The sequence below is a fragment of the Salvelinus namaycush genome, chromosome 3 (genome assembly GCF_016432855.1).
Source record: "Salvelinus namaycush isolate Seneca chromosome 3, SaNama_1.0, whole genome shotgun sequence".
Classification (NCBI taxonomy): domain Eukaryota; kingdom Metazoa; phylum Chordata; class Actinopteri; order Salmoniformes; family Salmonidae; genus Salvelinus; species Salvelinus namaycush.
In genome coordinates this window covers 96,427,497-96,447,780 of record NC_052309.1, presented here as the reverse complement: position 1 = coordinate 96,447,780, position 20,284 = coordinate 96,427,497, and the positions used below count along the sequence as shown (strand labels likewise).

The 20,284-nt window shown below is 39.9% G+C and overlaps 1 protein-coding gene across 1 annotated transcript in view; it reads left to right on the top strand.

Annotated features, from left to right (window-relative positions):
- The window catches only part of LOC120044151 (ribonuclease inhibitor-like), a gene marked incomplete at its 3' end in the record, with an annotated part of 163,035 nt that overhangs the window by 106,149 nt on the left and 36,602 nt on the right, over nt 1-20,284 (top strand). Inside the window, exons 7-12 of the mRNA XM_038988733.1 lie at nt 3,078-3,251; nt 4,163-4,336; nt 5,465-5,638; nt 6,743-6,916; nt 7,833-8,006; nt 11,979-12,152. Coding sequence (XP_038844661.1) covers nt 3,078-3,251; nt 4,163-4,336; nt 5,465-5,638; nt 6,743-6,916; nt 7,833-8,006; nt 11,979-12,152 — 1,044 coding nt within the window. The remainder of the gene's footprint in view (nt 1-3,077; nt 3,252-4,162; nt 4,337-5,464; nt 5,639-6,742; nt 6,917-7,832; nt 8,007-11,978; nt 12,153-20,284) is intronic.

Below are 20,284 nucleotides of genomic sequence, written 5' to 3'. Positions count from 1 at the left end.
TTTTTTGTACGTGTTGATTTCATTAGGGCAACATTTTTAAGTGGAAATTACAAACTTTAGAGGCCGTTATGTAGCCTTGAAGGGGTTTAATAATGTATTTAAACAATTAAAGCTAATTTACAAACATTTCTGAAAATAGATATATTGCATTTTGGGATTAAACTCTTCTTATGTTTCACCATCTGAGCTCAGAGAGATGTAATGTTTGTCTCTGTTGTGTTGAAGCCCAATCAAGCAGAAGGGACCAGCCTCCTCTGTACCCAGCTGTGTGTCTATGAAGAGTGACCGGTCTATGGAACCTCCTATATATTTTAGACAGGGAGACTTTTCTACTGAACGAAGGTAAGAATAACTCCTGGGTCATGGTCAGTGAGTTAAACAACACTGTCTCTAGTCATTTCTCCTCTCCCATTTTCTCATTTATTTTGATGTTTTCATAATCCATAGGCTAATCCTTTTTCCATTTACATAGTCCTAAAGCAATATTAAACAAACACAACATTACCTGTGTGTGTGTGTGTGTGTGTGTGTGTGTGTGTGTGTGTGTGTGTGTGTGTGTGTGTGTGTGTGTGTGTGTGTGTGTGTGTGCGTGTGTTCAGTGACCCTATTGTGAACATGGACGTCCCGAGGAAAATGAACCAGAAGGAGCTTGCTGACACAATGGAGAAAAGTAAGAGCTGTCTGCCTCATGTTGAATGCTGTTTAATAACAAACACTTAAAAGCTGTAGATAAAGTACAGCTAAAGTAGCTGTGTAACTCAATGATATTGTAGCAGCCTTAACACAACACCTAGTGACCTCATCAAGTAGCAGCAGGGATGTGTTGGAGAAAGAACATAAATAATACCAATAATAATAGAATCAGTCAAATCAGCGTGTAATGCATTATGAAAACATTTACACATTTATACAGGCAGTTATTATTATTTAAACTTTAAAACACAGTCCTAAAATACTGTAGGCATTAAAACAGACGTAATATTAATATCCTCTGTGTTATTTTTCGATTCAGTAGAGCTTGATGTGATTTGCCAACGTGAACTCAAATCTAATCTAAAGAAGAAGTTTCAATGTGTATTTGAGGGGATCGCTAAACAAGGAAACCCAACACTTCTCAATAAGATCTACACAGAGCTCTACATCACAGAGGGTGGAACAGGAGAGGTCAATCATGAACATGAGCTGAGACAGATTGAGACAACAACCAGGAAACAAGCAAGACCAGAAACTGCAATCAAATGTAACGACATCTTCAAACCCTTAACTGGACAAGACAAACTTATCAGAACTGTGCTGACAAAGGGAGTCGCTGGCATTGGAAAAACCGTCTCTGTGCAGAAGTTCATTCTGGACTGGGCTGAAGGAAAAGCAAATCAGGATGTCCAATTTGTATTTTCATTCCCTTTTCGGGAGCTGAATTTGATGAAAGGAGAAAAACACACTTTGATTGAACTTCTCAATCACTTCTCAATGGAAACCAAAGAATCAAGAATCGCCAACTACGACAAGTACAAAGTTCTGTTCATCTTTGATGGTCTGGATGAATGCCGACTGCCCCTCGACTTCCAGAAGAACAAGATCTGTTGTGACGTCACAAAGTCAACTTCAGTGGACGTTCTGCTGACAAATCTCATCAAGGGAAATCTGCTTCCCTCTGCTCTCCTCTGGATAACTACCCGACCTGCAGCAGCCAATAAGATCCCTTCAGGGTGTGTTGACCAGGTGACAGAGGTACGAGGGTTCAATGACCCACAGAAGGAGGAGTACTTCAGGAAGAGATTCAGTGATGAGGATCTGGCCAGCAGAATCATCTCACACATAAAGACATCAAGGAGCCTCCACATCATGTGCCACATTCCAGTCTTCTGTTGGATTTCTGCAATAGTCCTTGAACACATGCTGAAACATAAGAGAGAAGAGATGCCCAAGACTCTGACTGAGATGTACACACACCTTCTGGAGTTTCATACCAAACAGAAGAATGAAAAGTATCTTGGGAAAGAAGAGGCAGGTCCTGACTGGAATAAAGAGAGCATTCTGTCACTTGGAAAGCTGGCTTTTCAACAGCTTCTGAATCACAATCTGATTTTCTATGAAGAAGACCTGAAAGAGGCTGGCATTGACTTCAATGAAGCCTCAATGTACTCAGGATTGTGCACACAGCTCTTTAAAGAGGAATGTGGGCTGTACCAGGACAAGGTGTACTGCTTCGTGCATCTGAGCATTCAGGAGTTTCTGGCTGCTGTATATGTGTTCGTCTCATTCATCAACAACGATGAGAATCTAATGGCCAAACCGCAATCAATGTGCAGCTGCTTTTTTGCGCTGTTCAGAGACAAGCCTGAAGTTACTTCCTACAAGAGTGCTGTGGATAAAGCCTTACAAAGTGAGACTGGAAACCTGGACCTTTTCCTCCGCTTCCTTCTGGGCCTCTCACTGGAGTCCAATCAGAAGCACTTACGAAGTATACTGACAAAGACAAGAAGCAGCTCACAGGGTCATGAAGAAACAGTCAAGTATATCAAAAAGAAAATCAGGGAGAATCCCTCTCCAGAGAGGTGCATCAATCTGTTCCACTGTCTGAATGAACTGAATGACCATTCTCTAGTGGAGGAGATCCAAAGCTACCTGAGCTCAGGAAGTATCTCAGAAGTCAAACTGTCACCTGCACAGTGGTCAGCTCTGGTCTTTGTGTTGTTGACTTCAGAAAAGGAGCTGGATGTGTTTGACCTGAAGAAATACTCCAGATCAGAGGAAAGTCTTCTGAGGCTGCTGCCAGTGATCAAAGCCTCCAGAGTTGCTTTGTGAGTACATAAAAAGACATTTAAGTACTAATCATAAGGAAAAAATATGTATTATAATATGTATATAACATATAACATTATATTGAAAAACATATTGAATAAATGCATTGATGTTCACATTAGTACAACAATATGACCATACATTTCTAGGAGACAGAAGATTAATTAATATGTTGTTTGAGAGAATAAACCAAATGCATCTGACATTGTCCTTCTACACCACTGGTGTTAAATTAACAGTGTGTTAGTGAAGTCATGATGATCTCTTTGCAGGCTGTCAGGCTGTGGAGTCACAGAGGAAGGCTGTGCTTCTCTGGTCTCAGCTCTGAGGTCAAACCCCTCACACCTGAGAGAACTGGATCTGAGTGACAATGACCTGAAGAATTCAGGAGTGAAGCTTCTCTCTGCTGGACTGGGGAATCCCCACTGTAAACTGGAGACTTTGAGGTCAGTATTCCTGTAGTTGGTCAACAAGTGATAACTGTTCACTAGATCCAGATGTATTTACCAGGCACACATAGTCCACACCATATGTGTTTGGACAGTGAAGCTGTTTTAAATTTGGTGCTATGCTCCAGCATTTTGGATTTAAGATGGAATGTTTCATATTAGGCGACAGTACAGAATGTCACCTTTTATTTGAGGTTATTCATACATATCTGTTTCACCGTTTATAAATGAATTGTGAATAATGATGAATGAAAAAGTAAAAAAGGTATAAAGATCATACACCCAAAAAGCCAACCTCTTCTGTTGTTGGTAATAGTGAGAGGTTAGCATGTTTTATTGTAGCCTCTAACTTTCTTACTCATTTTTATTCATTCATGATTTACTTAATCATGGCATCAGGATGAATTTAGTAGTATTTAGAAACATGTTATCTACTAAGTTAGAAGTAAAATTAGTCCAGTCATCATCCACCATTCAGTTACTATTGGGCAAAACACAACCAAAATAAACTGCAAATGCATCAATGTCACGTCATATGAAATATTTGATCTTAAATCTAAAATGCTGGAGTACAGAGTCATATTTAAAATGTTGGCTTCACTGTCAAAATAGATGGTGTGGACTGTATACTCAATACAATCTAAATCTGATACCCCACTGTCTGTCTTTGACGGATACTGCTTTTTAAACTGGTCTTGTCAGTCTAATCAAATATTTGTACTATACATTTTTCTCTCTACAAGCAGTACTTTGATCATTTGTCATTTTTAATAATGATACATTCATCTATTAATAATTATGACAGGTTACAGGACACTGATTTCTGAAAATGTGGAAAAAATATCCTGCCACTGTTTTCACCTTCAAAGAATAGCAGTGTGGTTTTAAAATTATTTTACTCTTTGCAGGCTGTCAGGCTGTCTAGTCACAGAGGAAGGCTGTGCTTCTCTGGTCTCAGCTTTGAGGTCAAACCCCTCACACCTGAGAGTTCTGGATCTGAGTAACAATGACCTGAAGGATTCAGGAGTGAAGCTGCTCTCTGATGGACTGGAGAATCCCCACTGTAAACTGGAGACTCTGAGGTCAGTATTCCTGTAGCTGTCAAGAAGTGATAACTGTTCACTTGATCCACATGTATTTACCAGGCACACATAGTCCACACCATATGTGTTTGGACAGTGAAGCTTACAGTTTTAAATTTTGTGCTATGCTCCAGCATTTTGGATTTAAGATAGAATGTTTCATATTAGGCGACAGTACAGAATGTCACCTTTTATGAGGGTATTCAGACATATCTGTTTCACTATTTATGAAATTAATTGTGAATAATGATGAATGAAAAAGTTAAAAAGACATGAAGATCCTACACCCAAAATGCCGACCTCTCCTGTTATTGGTAATGGTGAGAGGTTAGCATGTTTTATTGTAGCCTCTGTAACTTTCTCAGTCATTATTATCTTCCTCTGATTTGTCATCCAAAGGGTCCCAGCTATAACATGTAGTGTCGTTTTGTTAGATAAAATCCTTCTTTGTTTCCCAAAAAGTCTGTTTAGTTGGCGCCATCGATTTGAGTAATCCACTCGTTCAACATGCAGAGAAAGATTCCGAAAATCTACCCCTAAAATTTGTTTCAACAATCAAAATAGGTTTCTATTAACTCCTCAGATACCCTAAAATGTAATCAAACTATAATATTTCTTACGGAAAGAAGTATGTTCAATAGGAAACCGATTTTAGCAGGTGCGTCTTGTCTTCATGGCGAACACGAATTTCCAGGACTGTGTCCCAGGACTAAAACTTATATTTCTTATTCATTTTGGAAGTTACAAGCCTGAAACCATGAACATAGACTGCTGACACCCTGTGGAAGCCATGGAAATTGCATCCTGGGAGATAGAATTGAGTATGCCCTTATACTTGCCATTGGAAGAGCATTGTCTACAAAAAAAAAACATTTCCAGGTGGTTCTTCTTTGGATTTTCTCCTACCATATCTATTTTGTTATATTCTCCTACATTATTTTAACATTTCTACAACCTTCAAAGTGTTTTTTCCCCCAATGGTAACAAGTATATGCTTTTCCTGGCTTCAGGGCCTGAGCAACAGGCAGTTTACTTTGGATATGTTATTCTGGTGGAAATTGAGAAAAAAGGGGCCTAGTCCTAAGAAATGTCAGTGTGTTTGTGAAGTCATGATGGTCTCTCTGTCAGGCTGTCAGGCTGTGGAGTCACAGAGGAAGGCTGTACTTCTCTGGTCTCAGCTCTGAGGTCAAACCCCTCACACCTGAGAGAGCTGGATCTGAGTAACAATGACCTGAAGGATTCAGGAGTGAAGCTTCTCTCTGCTGGACTGGGAAATCCCCATTGTAAACTGGAGACTCTGAGGTCAGTATTCCTGTAGTTGGTCAACAAGTGATAACTGTTCACCAGATCCACACGTGTTTACCAGGCGCACATAGTCCACATCATATTTGTTTGGACAGTGAAGCTTACAGTTTTAAATTTGGCGCTATGCTCCAGCATTTTGGATTTAAGATGGAATGTTTCATATTAGGCGACAGTACAGAATGTCACCTTTTATTTGAGGGTATTCATACATATCTGTTTTCACCGTTTATAAATGAATTGTGAATAATGATGAATGAAAAAGTTAAAAAGGTATAAAGATCATACACCCAAAAAGCCAACCTCTCCTGTTGTTGGTAATAGTGAGAGGTTAGCAGGTTTTTTTGTAGCCTCTAACTTTCTTACTCATTATTATTCATGATTCATTCATGATTTACTTAATCATGGCATCAGGATGAATTTAGTAATGTTTAGAAACACATTATCTACTCATTTAGAAGTAAAATTACTCCAGTCATCATCCACCATTCATTTACTATTGTGCAAAACATAACCCAAAACACAACCAAAATAAACTGCAAACGCATCAATGTCACGTCATATAAAATATTTGATCTCAAATCTAAAATGCTGGAGTACAGAGTCACATTTAAAATGTTGGCTTCACTGTCAAAATAGATGGTGTGGACTGTATACTCAATACAATCTAAATCTGATACCCCACTGTCTGTCTTTGACGGATACTGCTTTTTAAACTGGTCTTGTCAGTCTAATCAAATATTTGTACTATACATTTTTCTCTCTACAAGCAGTACTTTGATCATTTGTCATTTTTAATAATGATACATTTATTTATGAATATTTATGACAGGTTTCAGGACATATAGATATATCTGAAAATGTGGGAAAAAATACTGGCACTTTATTTTCACCACCAAAGAATAGCAGTGTAATTTGAAATGATTTTACTCTCTGTAGTCTGTCAGGCTGTCTGGTCACATAAGAAGGCTGTGCTTCTCTGGTCTCAGCTCTGAGGTCAAACCCAACACATTATTTGTGCACAGGTTACAGTGTAAGCAGGGAAAGCTAAGCGTAACATTTGAATACAACCTGTCTGTCATTGTATTTCTTCTGTTTTGGCAGACTCACTGGCTGTAAACTCACAGACACATCCTGTGAAGTGTTGCCCTCAGTTCTCAGCTCAGTTCCCTCATACCTGAGAGAGCTGGATCTGAGTAACAATGATCTGAAGGATTCAGGAGTGAAGCTCCTCTCTGCTGGACTGGAGAGTCCCCACTGTAAACTGGAGACTCTGAGGTCAGTATTCCTGTAGTTGGTCGACAAGTGATAACTGTTCACTTGATCCACATGTATTTACCAGGCGCACATAGTCCACACCATATGTGTTTGGACAGTGAAGCTTACAGTTTTAAATTTGGCGCTATGCTCCAGCATTTTGGATTTAAGATGGAATGTTTCATATTAGGCGACAGTACAGAATGTCACCTTTTATGAGGGTATTCAGACATATCTGTTTCACCATTTAGAAATTAATTGTGAATAATGATGAATGAAAAAGTTAAAGGCATGAAGATCATACACCCAAAATGCCGACCTCTCCTGTTATTGGTAATGGTGAGAGGTTAGCATGTTTTATTGTAGCCTCTGTAACTTTCTCAGTCATTATTATTAATGATTCATTCGTGATTTTCTTGATCATGGCATCATCAGGATACATTTTGTAGTATTTAGAAACATGTTATCTACTCATTTTGAAGGAAAATTACTCCAGTCATCATCCGCCATTCAGTTATAGTTGGGCAAAACATAAACCAACCAAAATAAACTGCAAATGCTTTAATGTCACCTGATATGAAACATTTCATCTCAAATCTAAAATGCTGGATTATAGAGCCAAATTTTAAATGTTGGCTTCACTGTCTAAATGTATATGGTGTGGACTGTGTACTCAATACAATCTACATCTGATACTTCACTGTCTGTCTTTTGACTGATTCTGCTTTATTATAAACTGGGTTGGTCAGTCTACTCAAGTATTGGTACTTTATATTTTTCTCTCTACAAGCAATACTTTGATAATTTGCCTTTTCTAATAATGATATGTCCATTAAACCTGCCATATATATCTGAAAATGTGGAAACATTATACTGCCACTGTATTTTCACCACCACAGAATATCAGTGTAATTTGAAATGATTTTACTCTTTGCAGGCTGTCAGGCTGTCTAGTCACAGAGGAAGGCTGTGCTTCTCTGGTCTCAGCTCTGAAGTCAAACCCCTCACTGCTGAGAGAGCTGGACCTGAGTAACAATGACCTGAAGGATTCAGGAGTGAAACTTCTCTCTGCTGGACTGGAGAGTCCCCACTGTAAACTGGAGACCCTGAGGTCAGTATTCCTGTAGTTAGTCGACAAGTGATAACTGTTCACTTGATCCAGATGTATTTACCAGACACACATAGTCCACACCATATGTGTTTGAACAGTGAAGCTTACAGTTTTAAATTTGGCGCTATGCTCCAGCATTTTGGATTTAAGATGGAATGTTTCATATTAGACGACATTACAGAATGTCACCTTTTATTTGAGGCTATTCATACATATCTGTTTCACCATTTAGAAATTAATTGTGAATAATGATGAAAGAAAAAGTTAAAAAGGCATGAAGATCATACATGCTCCAGAATTTTGGATTGTTCATTTTAGGCGACAGTACAGAATGGCACCTTTAATTTCAGGGTAATGGTGAGAGGTTAGCTCTAACGTTGACGCTGTGAGTCGAGAAGCAGGTGCAGGTGAAATGTTTTAGTAAAACAACAAACGTGAAACGAGAACATAACAGTGGCGATAATGCCTGAACACAGGAACAATACCAACTGAGGAAGGAACCCAAGGGAGTGACAGATAAAGGGGAGGTAATCAGGAAGGTAATGGAGTCCGGGTGAGTCTCATAATGATCTGCAGGTGCACGTAATGATGGATGCCAGGTGTACGTAATGATGGATCCCAGGACCGGTGGTTAGTATACCGGCAATGCCGAAGGGGAGGAGCGGGAGTAGATGTGACATTAGCATCTTTTATTGTAGCCTCTGTAACTCTGTAACTCTCACTCATTATTCATGATTCATTCATGGTTTTCTTAATCATGGAATCAGGATTATTTTAGTAGTGTTTCAAAACATGTTATCTACTCATTTAGAAATGTAATTGCTCCAGTCATCATCCACCATTCAGTTACTATTGGGAAAAACACACCCAAAACACACCCAAAACAAACTGCAAATGCATCAATGTCACCTCATATGAAACATTTGATCTCAAATCTAAAATGCTGGAGTATAGAGCCAAATTGAAAATGTTGCTTCACTGTCAAAATAGATATAGTGTAGACTGTATACTCAATACAATCTAAATCTGATACCTCACTGTCTGTCTTTTGACGGATACTGCTTTTTAAACTGGTCTGGTCTGTCTTCTCACATATTTGTACTATACATTTTTCTCTCTACAAACAATATTTAGATAATTTGTCATTTTTAATCATGATACATTCATGTATTAATATATATGGCAGGTTACAGGACACTAATAGAAAAAATATACTGCCACTATTTTCACCATCAAAGAATAGCAGTGTGGTTTTAAAATTATTTTACTCTTTGCAGGCTGTCAGGCTGTGGAGTCATAGAGGAAGGCTGTACTTCTCTGGTCTCAGCTCTGAGGTCAAACCCCTCACACCTGAGAGTTCTGGATCTGAGTAACAATGACCTGAAGGATTCAGGAGTGAAGCTGCTCTCTGCTGGACTGGGGAATCCCAACTGTAAACTGGAGACCCTGAGGTCAGTATTCCTGTAGCTGTCAACAAGTGATAACTGTTCACCAGATCCACATGTGTTTACCAGTCCACACCATATGTGTTTGGACAATGAAGCTTACAGTTTTAAAATTAGGCGCTATGCTCCAGCATTTTGGATTTGAGATTGTTTCATATTAGGCGACAGTACAAAATGTCACTTTTTATTTGAGGTTATTTTCATACATATCTGTTTCACCGTTTAGAAACGAAAGCACTTCATGTATCTAGTTCTCCCGTTTGAAGAGGTAATAATCATTAGGACAAATTCACTTAAAGGGATATTAAAATGGTCAAAGTGTAGTATTTGGCCCCATATTCCTTGCACACAATGACTACATTAAGCTTGATTTGGTTGTGTGAAATGGATATGTATGAAAATACCCTCAAATTTAAGATGACATTATATACTGTCACTTCACATGAAACATTTGATCTAAAATACAAAATTCTGGAGTATAGAGTCAAATTTAAAATGTTAGCTTCAATGTCAAAATACATATGGTGTGGACGATATACTTCATACAATATACATCTAATACCTCACTGTCTGTCTTTTTTGAAACTGGTCTGGTCTGTCTACTGAAATATTTGTACTTTATATTTTTCTCTCTACAAGCAATACTTTGATAATATGTCATTTCTAATAATGATACATTCATTTTTGAATAGATATGGCAGGTTTCAGGAAACTGATACAGTGGCAAGAAAAAGTATGTGAACCCTTTGGAATTACCTGGATTTCTGCATAAATTCATCATACAATTTGATCTGATCTTCATCTAAGTCACAACAATAGACAAACACAGTCTGCTTAAACTAATAACACACAAATTATTGCATTTTTCTTGTCTATATTGAATACATCATTTAAACATTCACAGTGTAGGTTGGAAAAAGTATGTGAACCCCTAGGCAAATGACTTCACCAAAAGCTAATTGGAGTTAGGAGTCAGCTAACCTGGAGTCCAATCAATGAGACGAGATTGGAGATGTTGGTTAGAGCTGCCTTGAGAATTGTTGACTTGTGTTAGGTTCTTATTTTTCTGAGTAAATGACTCACAGACACTAGAGAAGCTTTAACCAAGTTGAATTCTTCCTTAAGGTTCTGTACAGCTGTATTCAAACAACCCAACACTACCCCCATCCCGATATATAAGACAATCCTCCTTCTCTCCAATCCTTACATCTTATGGTTCCACAGGAAAAGGGTAGTAAACCTTTATTACTCCCTTCAGGGGATCTGACCTCAACCCTTCCTTCTAGTCCATAGATGTCCATCTGCCTCCCCTATAGCAATCCTTTGAGCTCCTCCCGTTCACCCAGCACATTCCACAGCCACTCTGTCTTTCTACAGATCTCCTTAATATACGATGCGTCTGATCTATCATGTCTTTAACATCTCAATGTTAAAACTGTCGAATCCAACACTTGAATAAAGCTGGAAAGGGTTACAAAAGTATCGCTAAAAGCCTTGATGTTCATCAGTCCACGGTAAGACAAATTGTCTATAAATGGAGAATGTTCAGCACTGTTGCTACTTTCCCTAAGAGTGGCCGTCCAGCAAAGATGACTGCAAGAGCACAGTGCAGAATGCTCAATGAGGTTAAGAAGAATCCTAGAGTGTCAGCTAAAGACTTACAGAAATCTCTGATCATGCTAACATCTCTGTTGACGAGTCTACAATATACGTAAAACACTAACAAGAATTGTGTTCATGGGAGGACACCACGGAAGAAGCCATTGCTGTCCAAAACAAACATCGCTGCACGTCTGAAGTTCACAAAAGAGCACCTGGATGTTCCACAGCACTACTGGCAAAATATTCTCTGGACAGATTAAACTAAAGTTGAGTTGCTTGGAAGGAACACACAACACTATGTGTGGAGAATAAAAGGCACAGCACACCAACATCAAAACCTAATCCCAACTGTTAAGTATGGTGGAGGGAGCATCATTGTTTGGGGCTGCTTTGCTGCCTCAGGGCCTGGACAGCTTGCTATCATCAATGGAAAAATGAATTCCCAAGTTTATCAAGACATTTTGAAGAAGAATGTAAGGCTATCTGTCCACCAATTGAAGCTCAACAGAAGTTGGGTGATGCAACAGGACAACAACCCAAAACCCGTTGTGCAGGTCTGATCCACCTTTACAGAAAACATTTGGTTGAGGTTATTGCTGCCAAAAGAGGGTCAACCAGTTATTAAATCCAAGGGTTCACATACCTTTCCCACCCTGCACTGTGAATGTTTACACGGTGTGTTCAATTAAGACATGAAAATGCATAATTGTTTGTGTCTTATTAGTTTAAGCAGACTGTGTTTGTCTATTGTTGTGACTTAGATGAAGATCAGATCAAATTATGACCAATTTATGCAGAAATCAAGGTAGGGTTCACATACTTTTTCTTCCCACTGTATATCTGAATATGTTGAAAAAATATACTGCCACTATTTTCACCACTAAAGTATAGCAGTGTGTTTTTAATATGATTTTACTCTTTGCAGGCTGTCATGGTGTCTAGTCACAGAGGAAGGCTGTGCTTCTCTGGTCTCAGCTCTGAAGTCAAATCCCTCACACCTGAGAGAGCTGGATCTGAGCTACAATCACCCAGGAGACTCAGGAGTCAGACTGCTCTCTGCTGGACTGGAGGATCCACACTGCAGACTGGAGAAACTCAAGTATGTAGAGGGTTTACGTCAATGTTCATATCAGACATGTTTGAGTTATCAGTCTAGTTAAGACAAACATTCTTACCACCACTTGGACAAAGTTATATTATGTGTGTGTGTGTGTGTGTGTGTGTGTGTGTGTGTGTGTGTGTGTGTGTGTGTGTGTGTGTGTGTGTGTGTGTGTGTGTGTGTGTGTGTGTGTGTGTGTGTGTGTGTGTGTGTGTGTGTGTGTGTGTGTGTGTGTGTGTGTGTGTGTGTGTGTGAGTGTGAGTTCACGTGTATCACTCAATGACTGTCTGTTCTTCTGCTTACCGCTACAGTGTGGAACATGTTGGAGAGTTCACAATGAAACCAGGGCTTAGAAAATGTGAGTATTGACTGCTGTGAAGAATATTTTATTTTTATTGAACCTTTATTTAACTAGGAAAGTCAGTTAAGAACAAATTGTCATTTACAATGACGACCTACCAAAAGGAAAAAGGCCTCCTGCGGGGACGGGGCTGGTATTAAAAATAAAAACAAATACAATTAAATATAGGACAAAACACATCACGACGAGAGTTCGCTGGCTGCAGCGAACTGAAAAGACGTGCGACCCAGGGATGTGTGTGCTTTGGGGACCTTTAACAGAATGTGACTGGCAGAACAGGTGTTGTATGTAGAGGATGAGGGCTGCAGCAGAGACAGTGGCTTGCGAAAGTATTCACCCTCTTGGCATTTTTCCTACTTTGTTGCCTTACAACCTGGAATTAAAATAGATTTTTGGGGGGTTTGTATCATTTGATTTACACAACATGCCTACCACTTTGAAGATGCAAAATATTTTTGGGGGTGAAACAAGAAATAAGACAAGAAAACAAAACTTAAGTGTGCTTAACTATTCACCCCCCCAAAGTCAATACTTTGTAGAGACACCTTTTGCAGCAATTACAGCTGCATGTCTCTTGGGGTAAGCTTGGCACATTTAGCCACTGGGATTTTTGCCCATTCTTCAAGGCAAAACTGCTCCAGCTCCTTCAAGTTAGATGGGTTCCGCTGGTGTACAGCAGTCTTTAAGTCACACCACAGATTCTCAATTGGATTGAGATCTGGGCTTTGACTAGGCCATTCCAAGACATTTAAATGTTTCCCCTTAAACCCCTCGAGTGTTGCTTTAGTAGTATGCCTAGGGTCATTGTCCTGCTGGAAGATGAACCTCCGTCCCAGTCTCAAATCTCTGGAAGACTGAAACAGGTTTCCCTCAAGAATTTCCCTGTATTTAGTGCCATCCATCATTCCTTCAATTCTGACCAGTTTCCCAGTCCCTGCCGATGAAAAACATCCCCACAGCATGATGCTGCCACCACCATGCTTCATTGTGGGGATGTTGTTCTTGGGGTGATGAGAGGTGTTGGGTTTGCGCCAGACATGGCGTTTTCCTCGATGGCCAAAAAACTATATTTTAGTCTTATCTGACCAGAGTACCTTTTTTCATATGTTTGGTGAGTCTCCCACATGCCTTTTGGCGAACACCAAATGTGTTTGCTTATTTCTTTCTTTAAGCAATGGCTATTTCTGGAAACTCTTCTGTAAAGCCCAGCTCTGTGGAGTGTACGGCTTAAAGTGGTCCTATGGACAGATACTCCAATCTCCGCTGTGGAGCTTTGCAGCCCCTTCAGGGTTATCTTTAGTCTCTTTGTTGCCTCTCTGATTATTAATGCCCTCCTTGCCTGGTCTGTGAGTTTTGGTGGGCGGCCCTGTCTTGGCAGGTTTGTTGTGGTGCCATATTCTTTCAATTTTTTTATAATGGATTTAATGTTGCTCCGTGGGATGTTCAAAGTGTAGAATCTTTTTTTAGAACCCAACCCTGATCTGTACTTCTACACAATTATGTCCCTGACCTGTTTGGAGAGCTCCTTGGTCTTCATAGTGCTTGGTGGTGCCCCTTGCTTAGTGATGTTGTAGACTCTGGGGCCTTTCAGAACAGATGTATATATATATACTGAGATCATGTGACAGATCAAGTGACACTTAGATTGCACACAGGTGGACTTTATTTAACTAATTATGTGACTTCTGAAGGTAATTGGTTGCACCAGATCTTATTTATTGGTTTCATAGCAAAGGGGGTGAATTCACAAGTATTTTTTTTCATTTCATTTTGGACTATTTTGTGTATGTCCATTACATGAAATCCAAATAAAAATCTATTTAATTAAACAGGTTGAAATGCAACAAAATAGGAAAAACGCCAAGAGGGGTGAATACTTTTGCAAGGCACTGTCTGTCAGATAAGGGGAGTGAGGCCTGAGAGGGTTTTATAAATAAGCATCAACCAGTGGGTCTTGCAACGGGTATACAGAGATGACCAGTTTACAGAGTATAGAGTGCAGTGATGTGTCCTATAAGGAGCATTGGTGGCAAATCTGATGGCCAAATGGTAAAGAACATCTAGCCGCTCGAGAGCACCCTTACCTGCCGATCTATAAATATGACTAAGAATAAGTCTTAATTCAAGATAAGTCAAAGACCACCATCATTACTTACTTAGTCATATTAGATTTACGCTGTAGTTCTACAGAAGCAGAAATCAGGGACACCAGAGTTTAGAAAGAGTTGCGTGTCTGTGTATGTGTTCGTTTTACATTAGAAATGTGTGTGTTCATGATGAATATGTGTGTGTAATTAATGGGAATAAGTGTGTTTTAGATTATCATACAGTATAACATTTGATCATTCAACAAGTCTCAAGTTACCTTAACTTCTCCTTTGATACCTAGAAACATCTACATTAAATTAATTAGTGAAAAGTGAATGATGATGATTCCTAATATTGTGTCTGGTTTCATCCATCAGATGCCTGTGATCTCACACTGGACCCAAACACAGTAAACAGACTCCTCTCTCTGTCTGAGGAGAACAGAAAGGTGACACGTAGGAGAGAGGAACAGACGTATCCTGATCACAAAGAGAGATTTCAAGACTGGGAACAGGTGTTGTGTAGAGAGGGTCTGACTGGGCGCTGTTACTGGGAGGCAGAGTGGAGTGGGAAAGAGGCTGTTATAGGAATGACATATAAAGGAATCAGCAGGAGAGGAAGGGGTAAGGACTGTGGGCTTGGATGGAATGACAAGTCCTGGAGTCTGTACTGCTCTGAGAACAGTTACTATGCCAGGCACAATCATGATCCCACTACCATAAATGTCCCCTCCTCCAGATCCCACAGAGTAGGAGTGTATCTGGACTGGCCAGCCGGCACTCTGTCCTTCTACAGAGTCTCCTCTGACACACTGACCCACCTTTACACATTCCACACCACATTCACCGAGCCCCTCTATCCAGGGTTTAGGTTTTGGTGTGATGACACCTCTGTTTCCCTGTGTCAGGTGGTCCCTGTGTCAAACACATGATGTTTCACTCTAATCACGTTTTTTATGTTTGAACAGAATATGACATTTAAATACATGGAGTAACACACCCGTTTGATCCAGTTTATTCCTGTAAATAGAAACTATGGTAACTCTGTGTGTCTCTTTCTGTGATCCTGAAACCTGAGAGAACGGTTCAGATGCAGACACACACACACACACACACACACACACACACACACACACACACACACACACACACACACACACACACACACACACACACACACAAACTGGACACACACACACACACACACAAACACTCATACACAAACTGGACACACATACACACTGGACACACACACACTGGACACACACACACACACACACACACAGTCTGTACAGCTAACATTGTGGGGACACAACATTCCGTCCCAAAATCCTATTTTCCCTAACCCTTGAACCTTAACCCTAACCTGTACTCCTACCCTAATCATAACCTTAACCCTAGCCTGTACTCTTACCTTAATTCTAACCTTAGCCCTAACCCTAGCAGCTTACCCTAAAACTAATTCTAACCCTAACACTAAGTATAACCTTACCCTAAACCCCGTAGAAATTGCATTTGACCTCGTGGGACCAACAAAATGTCCCCAGTTGGTCAAATTTTTGTTTGTTTAATATTTATTTTAATGCACGTCCACACACACTGGACACTCACACACACACACACTGCACATACACACACTGGACACGCACACACACTGGACATACACACACATACTGGACACACACACACACTGAGAGCATCAGCTGTTTTGGATGACTGTGTGATCACGCTCTCCGTAGGTAAGTAAAACCTTTAAACAGGTCAACATTCACAAGGCCTCAGGGCCAGACGGATTACCAGGACGTGTACTCCAAGCATGCGCTGACCAACCCCAACAGATCCACAGATGATGCAATCTCTATTACACTCCACACTGCCCTTTCTCACCTGGACAAAAGGAACACCTATGTGAGAATACTATTCATTGACTAGAGCTCAGCGTTCAACACCATAGTGCCCTCAAAGCTCATCACTAAGCTAAGGACTCTGGGACTAAACACCTCCCTCTGCAACTGGATCCTCCCTCTGCCTCCAGGTGGTAAGGGTAGGTAACAACACATCCGCCACGCTGATCCTCAACACGGGGGCCATGCAGGGGTGCGTGCTCAGTCCCCTCCTGTACTCCCTGTTCACTCTTGACTGCATGGCCAGGCACAACTCCAACACCATCATTAAGTTTGCTGATGACACAACAGTGGTAGGCCTGATCACCGACAACGATGAGACAGCCTATAGGGAGGAGGTCAGAGACCTGGCCGTGTGGTGCCAGGACAACAACCTCTCCCTCAACGTGATCAAGAAAAGGAGAGGATTGTGGACTACAGGAAAAGGAGGACCGAGCACGCCTCCATTCTCATCGACGGGGCTGTAGTGGAGCAGGTTGAGAGCATCACGTTCCTTGGTGTCCACATCGCCAACCAACTAGAATGGTCCAAACACACCAAGACAGTCGTGAAGAGGCCCTGACAAAGCATATTACCCCTCAGGAGACTGAAACGATTTGGCATGGGTCCTCAAATCCTCAGAAAGTTCTACAGCTGCACCATCGAGAGCATCCTGACTGGTTGCATCACTGCCTGGTATGGAAAATGCTCAGTCTAAAAGATTTCTTAACAGCTTCTACCCCCAAGCCATAAGGCTCCTGAACAGCTAATCATATGGCTAACCAGACTATTTGCATCCCCCCCTCTTTTACACAGCTGCTACTCTCTGTTTATTAACTATGCATAGTCACTTTAACTCTACCTACATGTACATATTACCTCAATTACCTCGACTAACCGGTGCCCCCGCACATTGACTCTGTACCGATACACCCTGCATATAGCCACGCTATTGTTATTTTACTGCTGCTCTTTAATTATTTGTTACTTTAAAAAAAAGAGACTTAACATTTATTTTTCTTAACTGCGTTGTTGATTAAGGGCTTGTAATTACAGTAAGCATTTCATTGTAAGGTCTACACCTGTTGTTTTCGGAGCATTTGACAAATACATTTTGATTTGACACACACATACACCCAGACACACACACACACCAGTTTGGGCCAGTTTATTTCTGTAAATACACTGAATAAAAATATGAAGGCAAAATGTAAAGTGTTGGTCCCATGTTTCATGAGCTGAAATAAAAGATCCCAGAAATGTTCCATACATTTCTCCTTTGCCAAGATAATCCTGACAGGTGTGGCATGTCAAGAAGCTGATTAAACAGCATGATCAATACAAAGGTACACATTGTACTGGGGACAATTAAAAGGCCACTGTAAAATGTTTTGTCACAACACAATGCCAGAGATGTCTGAAGTTTTGAGGGAACGTTTAATGGGCATGCTGACTGCAGGAATGTCCAACAGAGATGTTGCTAGAGAATTGAATGTTAATTTCTCTATGCCGCCTTGAATTATTATTCTGGACAAAGGACCCCTTGTACAAGATTCTGATGGAAGCTCAGCAAAAGTAGGACCCATTTATGATGTTATTTCGTATTTTTGTCGAAAATGTTTAGTATTATTTTCCGCCCAGATTTTGGGCGCTGTCTCGCTATAACGTAAGCTGTATGTCGTACTAAAGTTATTTTTAGAATTCTAACACGGCCGATTGCATTAAGAACTAGTGTATCTATCATTTGCTGTACAACATGTATTTTTTAGTAAAGTTTATGATGAGTTATTTGGTCAGAATAGGTGAGTGTCAGAAATATATCCGGAAATTCTGGAAAAAAGTTGCTACGTTTTCACAATGTATAACCACGGATTTCAGCTCTAAATATGCACATTTTCGAACAAAACATAAGTGTATGTATAACCTGATGTTATAGGACCGTCATCTGATGAAGCTTGTCAAGGTTAGTGAAAAATTATATATCTTTTGCTGTTTTTTTGCGATCGCTAACTTTTGCTGCTGATAAATGGGTTGTGTTTTTGGCTATTGTGGTAAGCTAATATAATGCTATATTGTGTTTTCGCTGTAAAACACTTAAAAAATCTGAAATATTGGCTGGATTCACAAGATGTTTGTCTTTCATTTGCTGTACACCATGTATTTTTCATAAATGTTTTGTGATGAGTATTTAGGTATTACACGTTGGTCTCTGTAATTACTCTGGCTGCTTCGGTGCTATATGTGATGGTAGCTGCAATGTAAAACTATGATTTATACCTGAAATATGCACATTTTTCGAACAAAACATAGATTTATTGTATAACATGTTATAAGACTGTAATCTGATGAAGTTGTTTCTTGGTTAGTTTGGTTGGTTCTTGGTTAGTTTGGTTGGTTTTGTGCAAGCTACCTGTGCTGTGAAAGAAATGTCTGTGCTTTTTTGTATTTGGTGGTGAGCTAACATAAATATACGTGGTGTTTTCGCTGTAAAACATAAAACAAATCGGACATGTTGGCTGGATTCACAAGATGTTTATCTTTCATTTGCTGTATTGGACTTGTTAATGTGTGAAAGTTAAATATTTCTACAAAAAAAAAATGAATTTCGCGCGCTGCCTTTTCAGTGGAATGTGGGCGGAGTTCCGCTAGCGGAACCCCTGTCCTAGACAGGTTAAACTAATAAGACACAAACAATTATATGTTTTCATGTCTTTATTGAACATACCGTGTAAACATTCACAGTGCAGGGTGGGGAAACATTTGTGGATTCAATAACTGGTTGACCCTCCTTTGGCAGCAATAACCTCAACCAAACATTTTCTGTTGTTGCGGATCAGACCTGCACAACAGTCAGGAGGAATTTTGGACAGTTCCTCTTTACAAAACTTTTTCAGTTCAGCAATATTCTTGGGATGTCTGATGCTCCCTCCACCATACTTTACAGTTGGGATGAGGTTTTGATGTTGGTGTGCTGTGCCTTTTTTTTCTCCACACATAGTGTTGTGTGTTCCTTCGAAACAACACTTTTTGTTTAATCTGTCCACAGAATATTTTGCCAAAAGCTGTGGAACATCCAGGTGCTCTTTTGCGAACTTCAGACGTGCAGCAATGTTTGTTTTGGACAGCAGTGGCTTCTTCCGTGATGTCCTCCCATAAACACTATTCTTATTTAGTGTTTTACAGATTGACTGATCATTGACAACAGAGATGTTAGCATGTTCCAGAGATTTCTGTAAGTCTTTACCTGACACGCTAGGATTCTTCTTAACCTCATTAAGCATTCTGCTGGACGACCACTCCTAGGGAGAGTAGCAACAGTGTTGAACTTTCTCCATTTTTAGACAAATTTTCAAGGCTTTTAGAGATTATTTTGTAACCCTTTCTAGCTTTATGCAAATCAACAATTCTTAATCTTAGGTCTTCTGAGATCTCTTTTGTTCGAGGCATAGCTCACATCAGGCAATGCTTCTTGTGAATAGCAAACTCAAATTGTGTGAGTGTTTTTTATAGGGCAAGTCAGCTCTAACCAACATCTCCAATCTCGTCTCATTGATTGGACTCCAGGTTAGCTGACTCCTGACTCCAATTAGCTTATGGAGAAGTCATTAGCCTAGGGGGTTCACAAACTTTTTCCAACCTACACTGTGAATGTTTAAATGATCTATTCAATATAGACAAGAAACATACAATAATTTGTGTGTTATTAGTTTAAGCACACTGTGTATGTCTGTTGTTGTGACTTAGATGAAGATCAAATCCAGGTAATTCCAAATGAATTAGTGAAAAGTGAGTTAACATTCT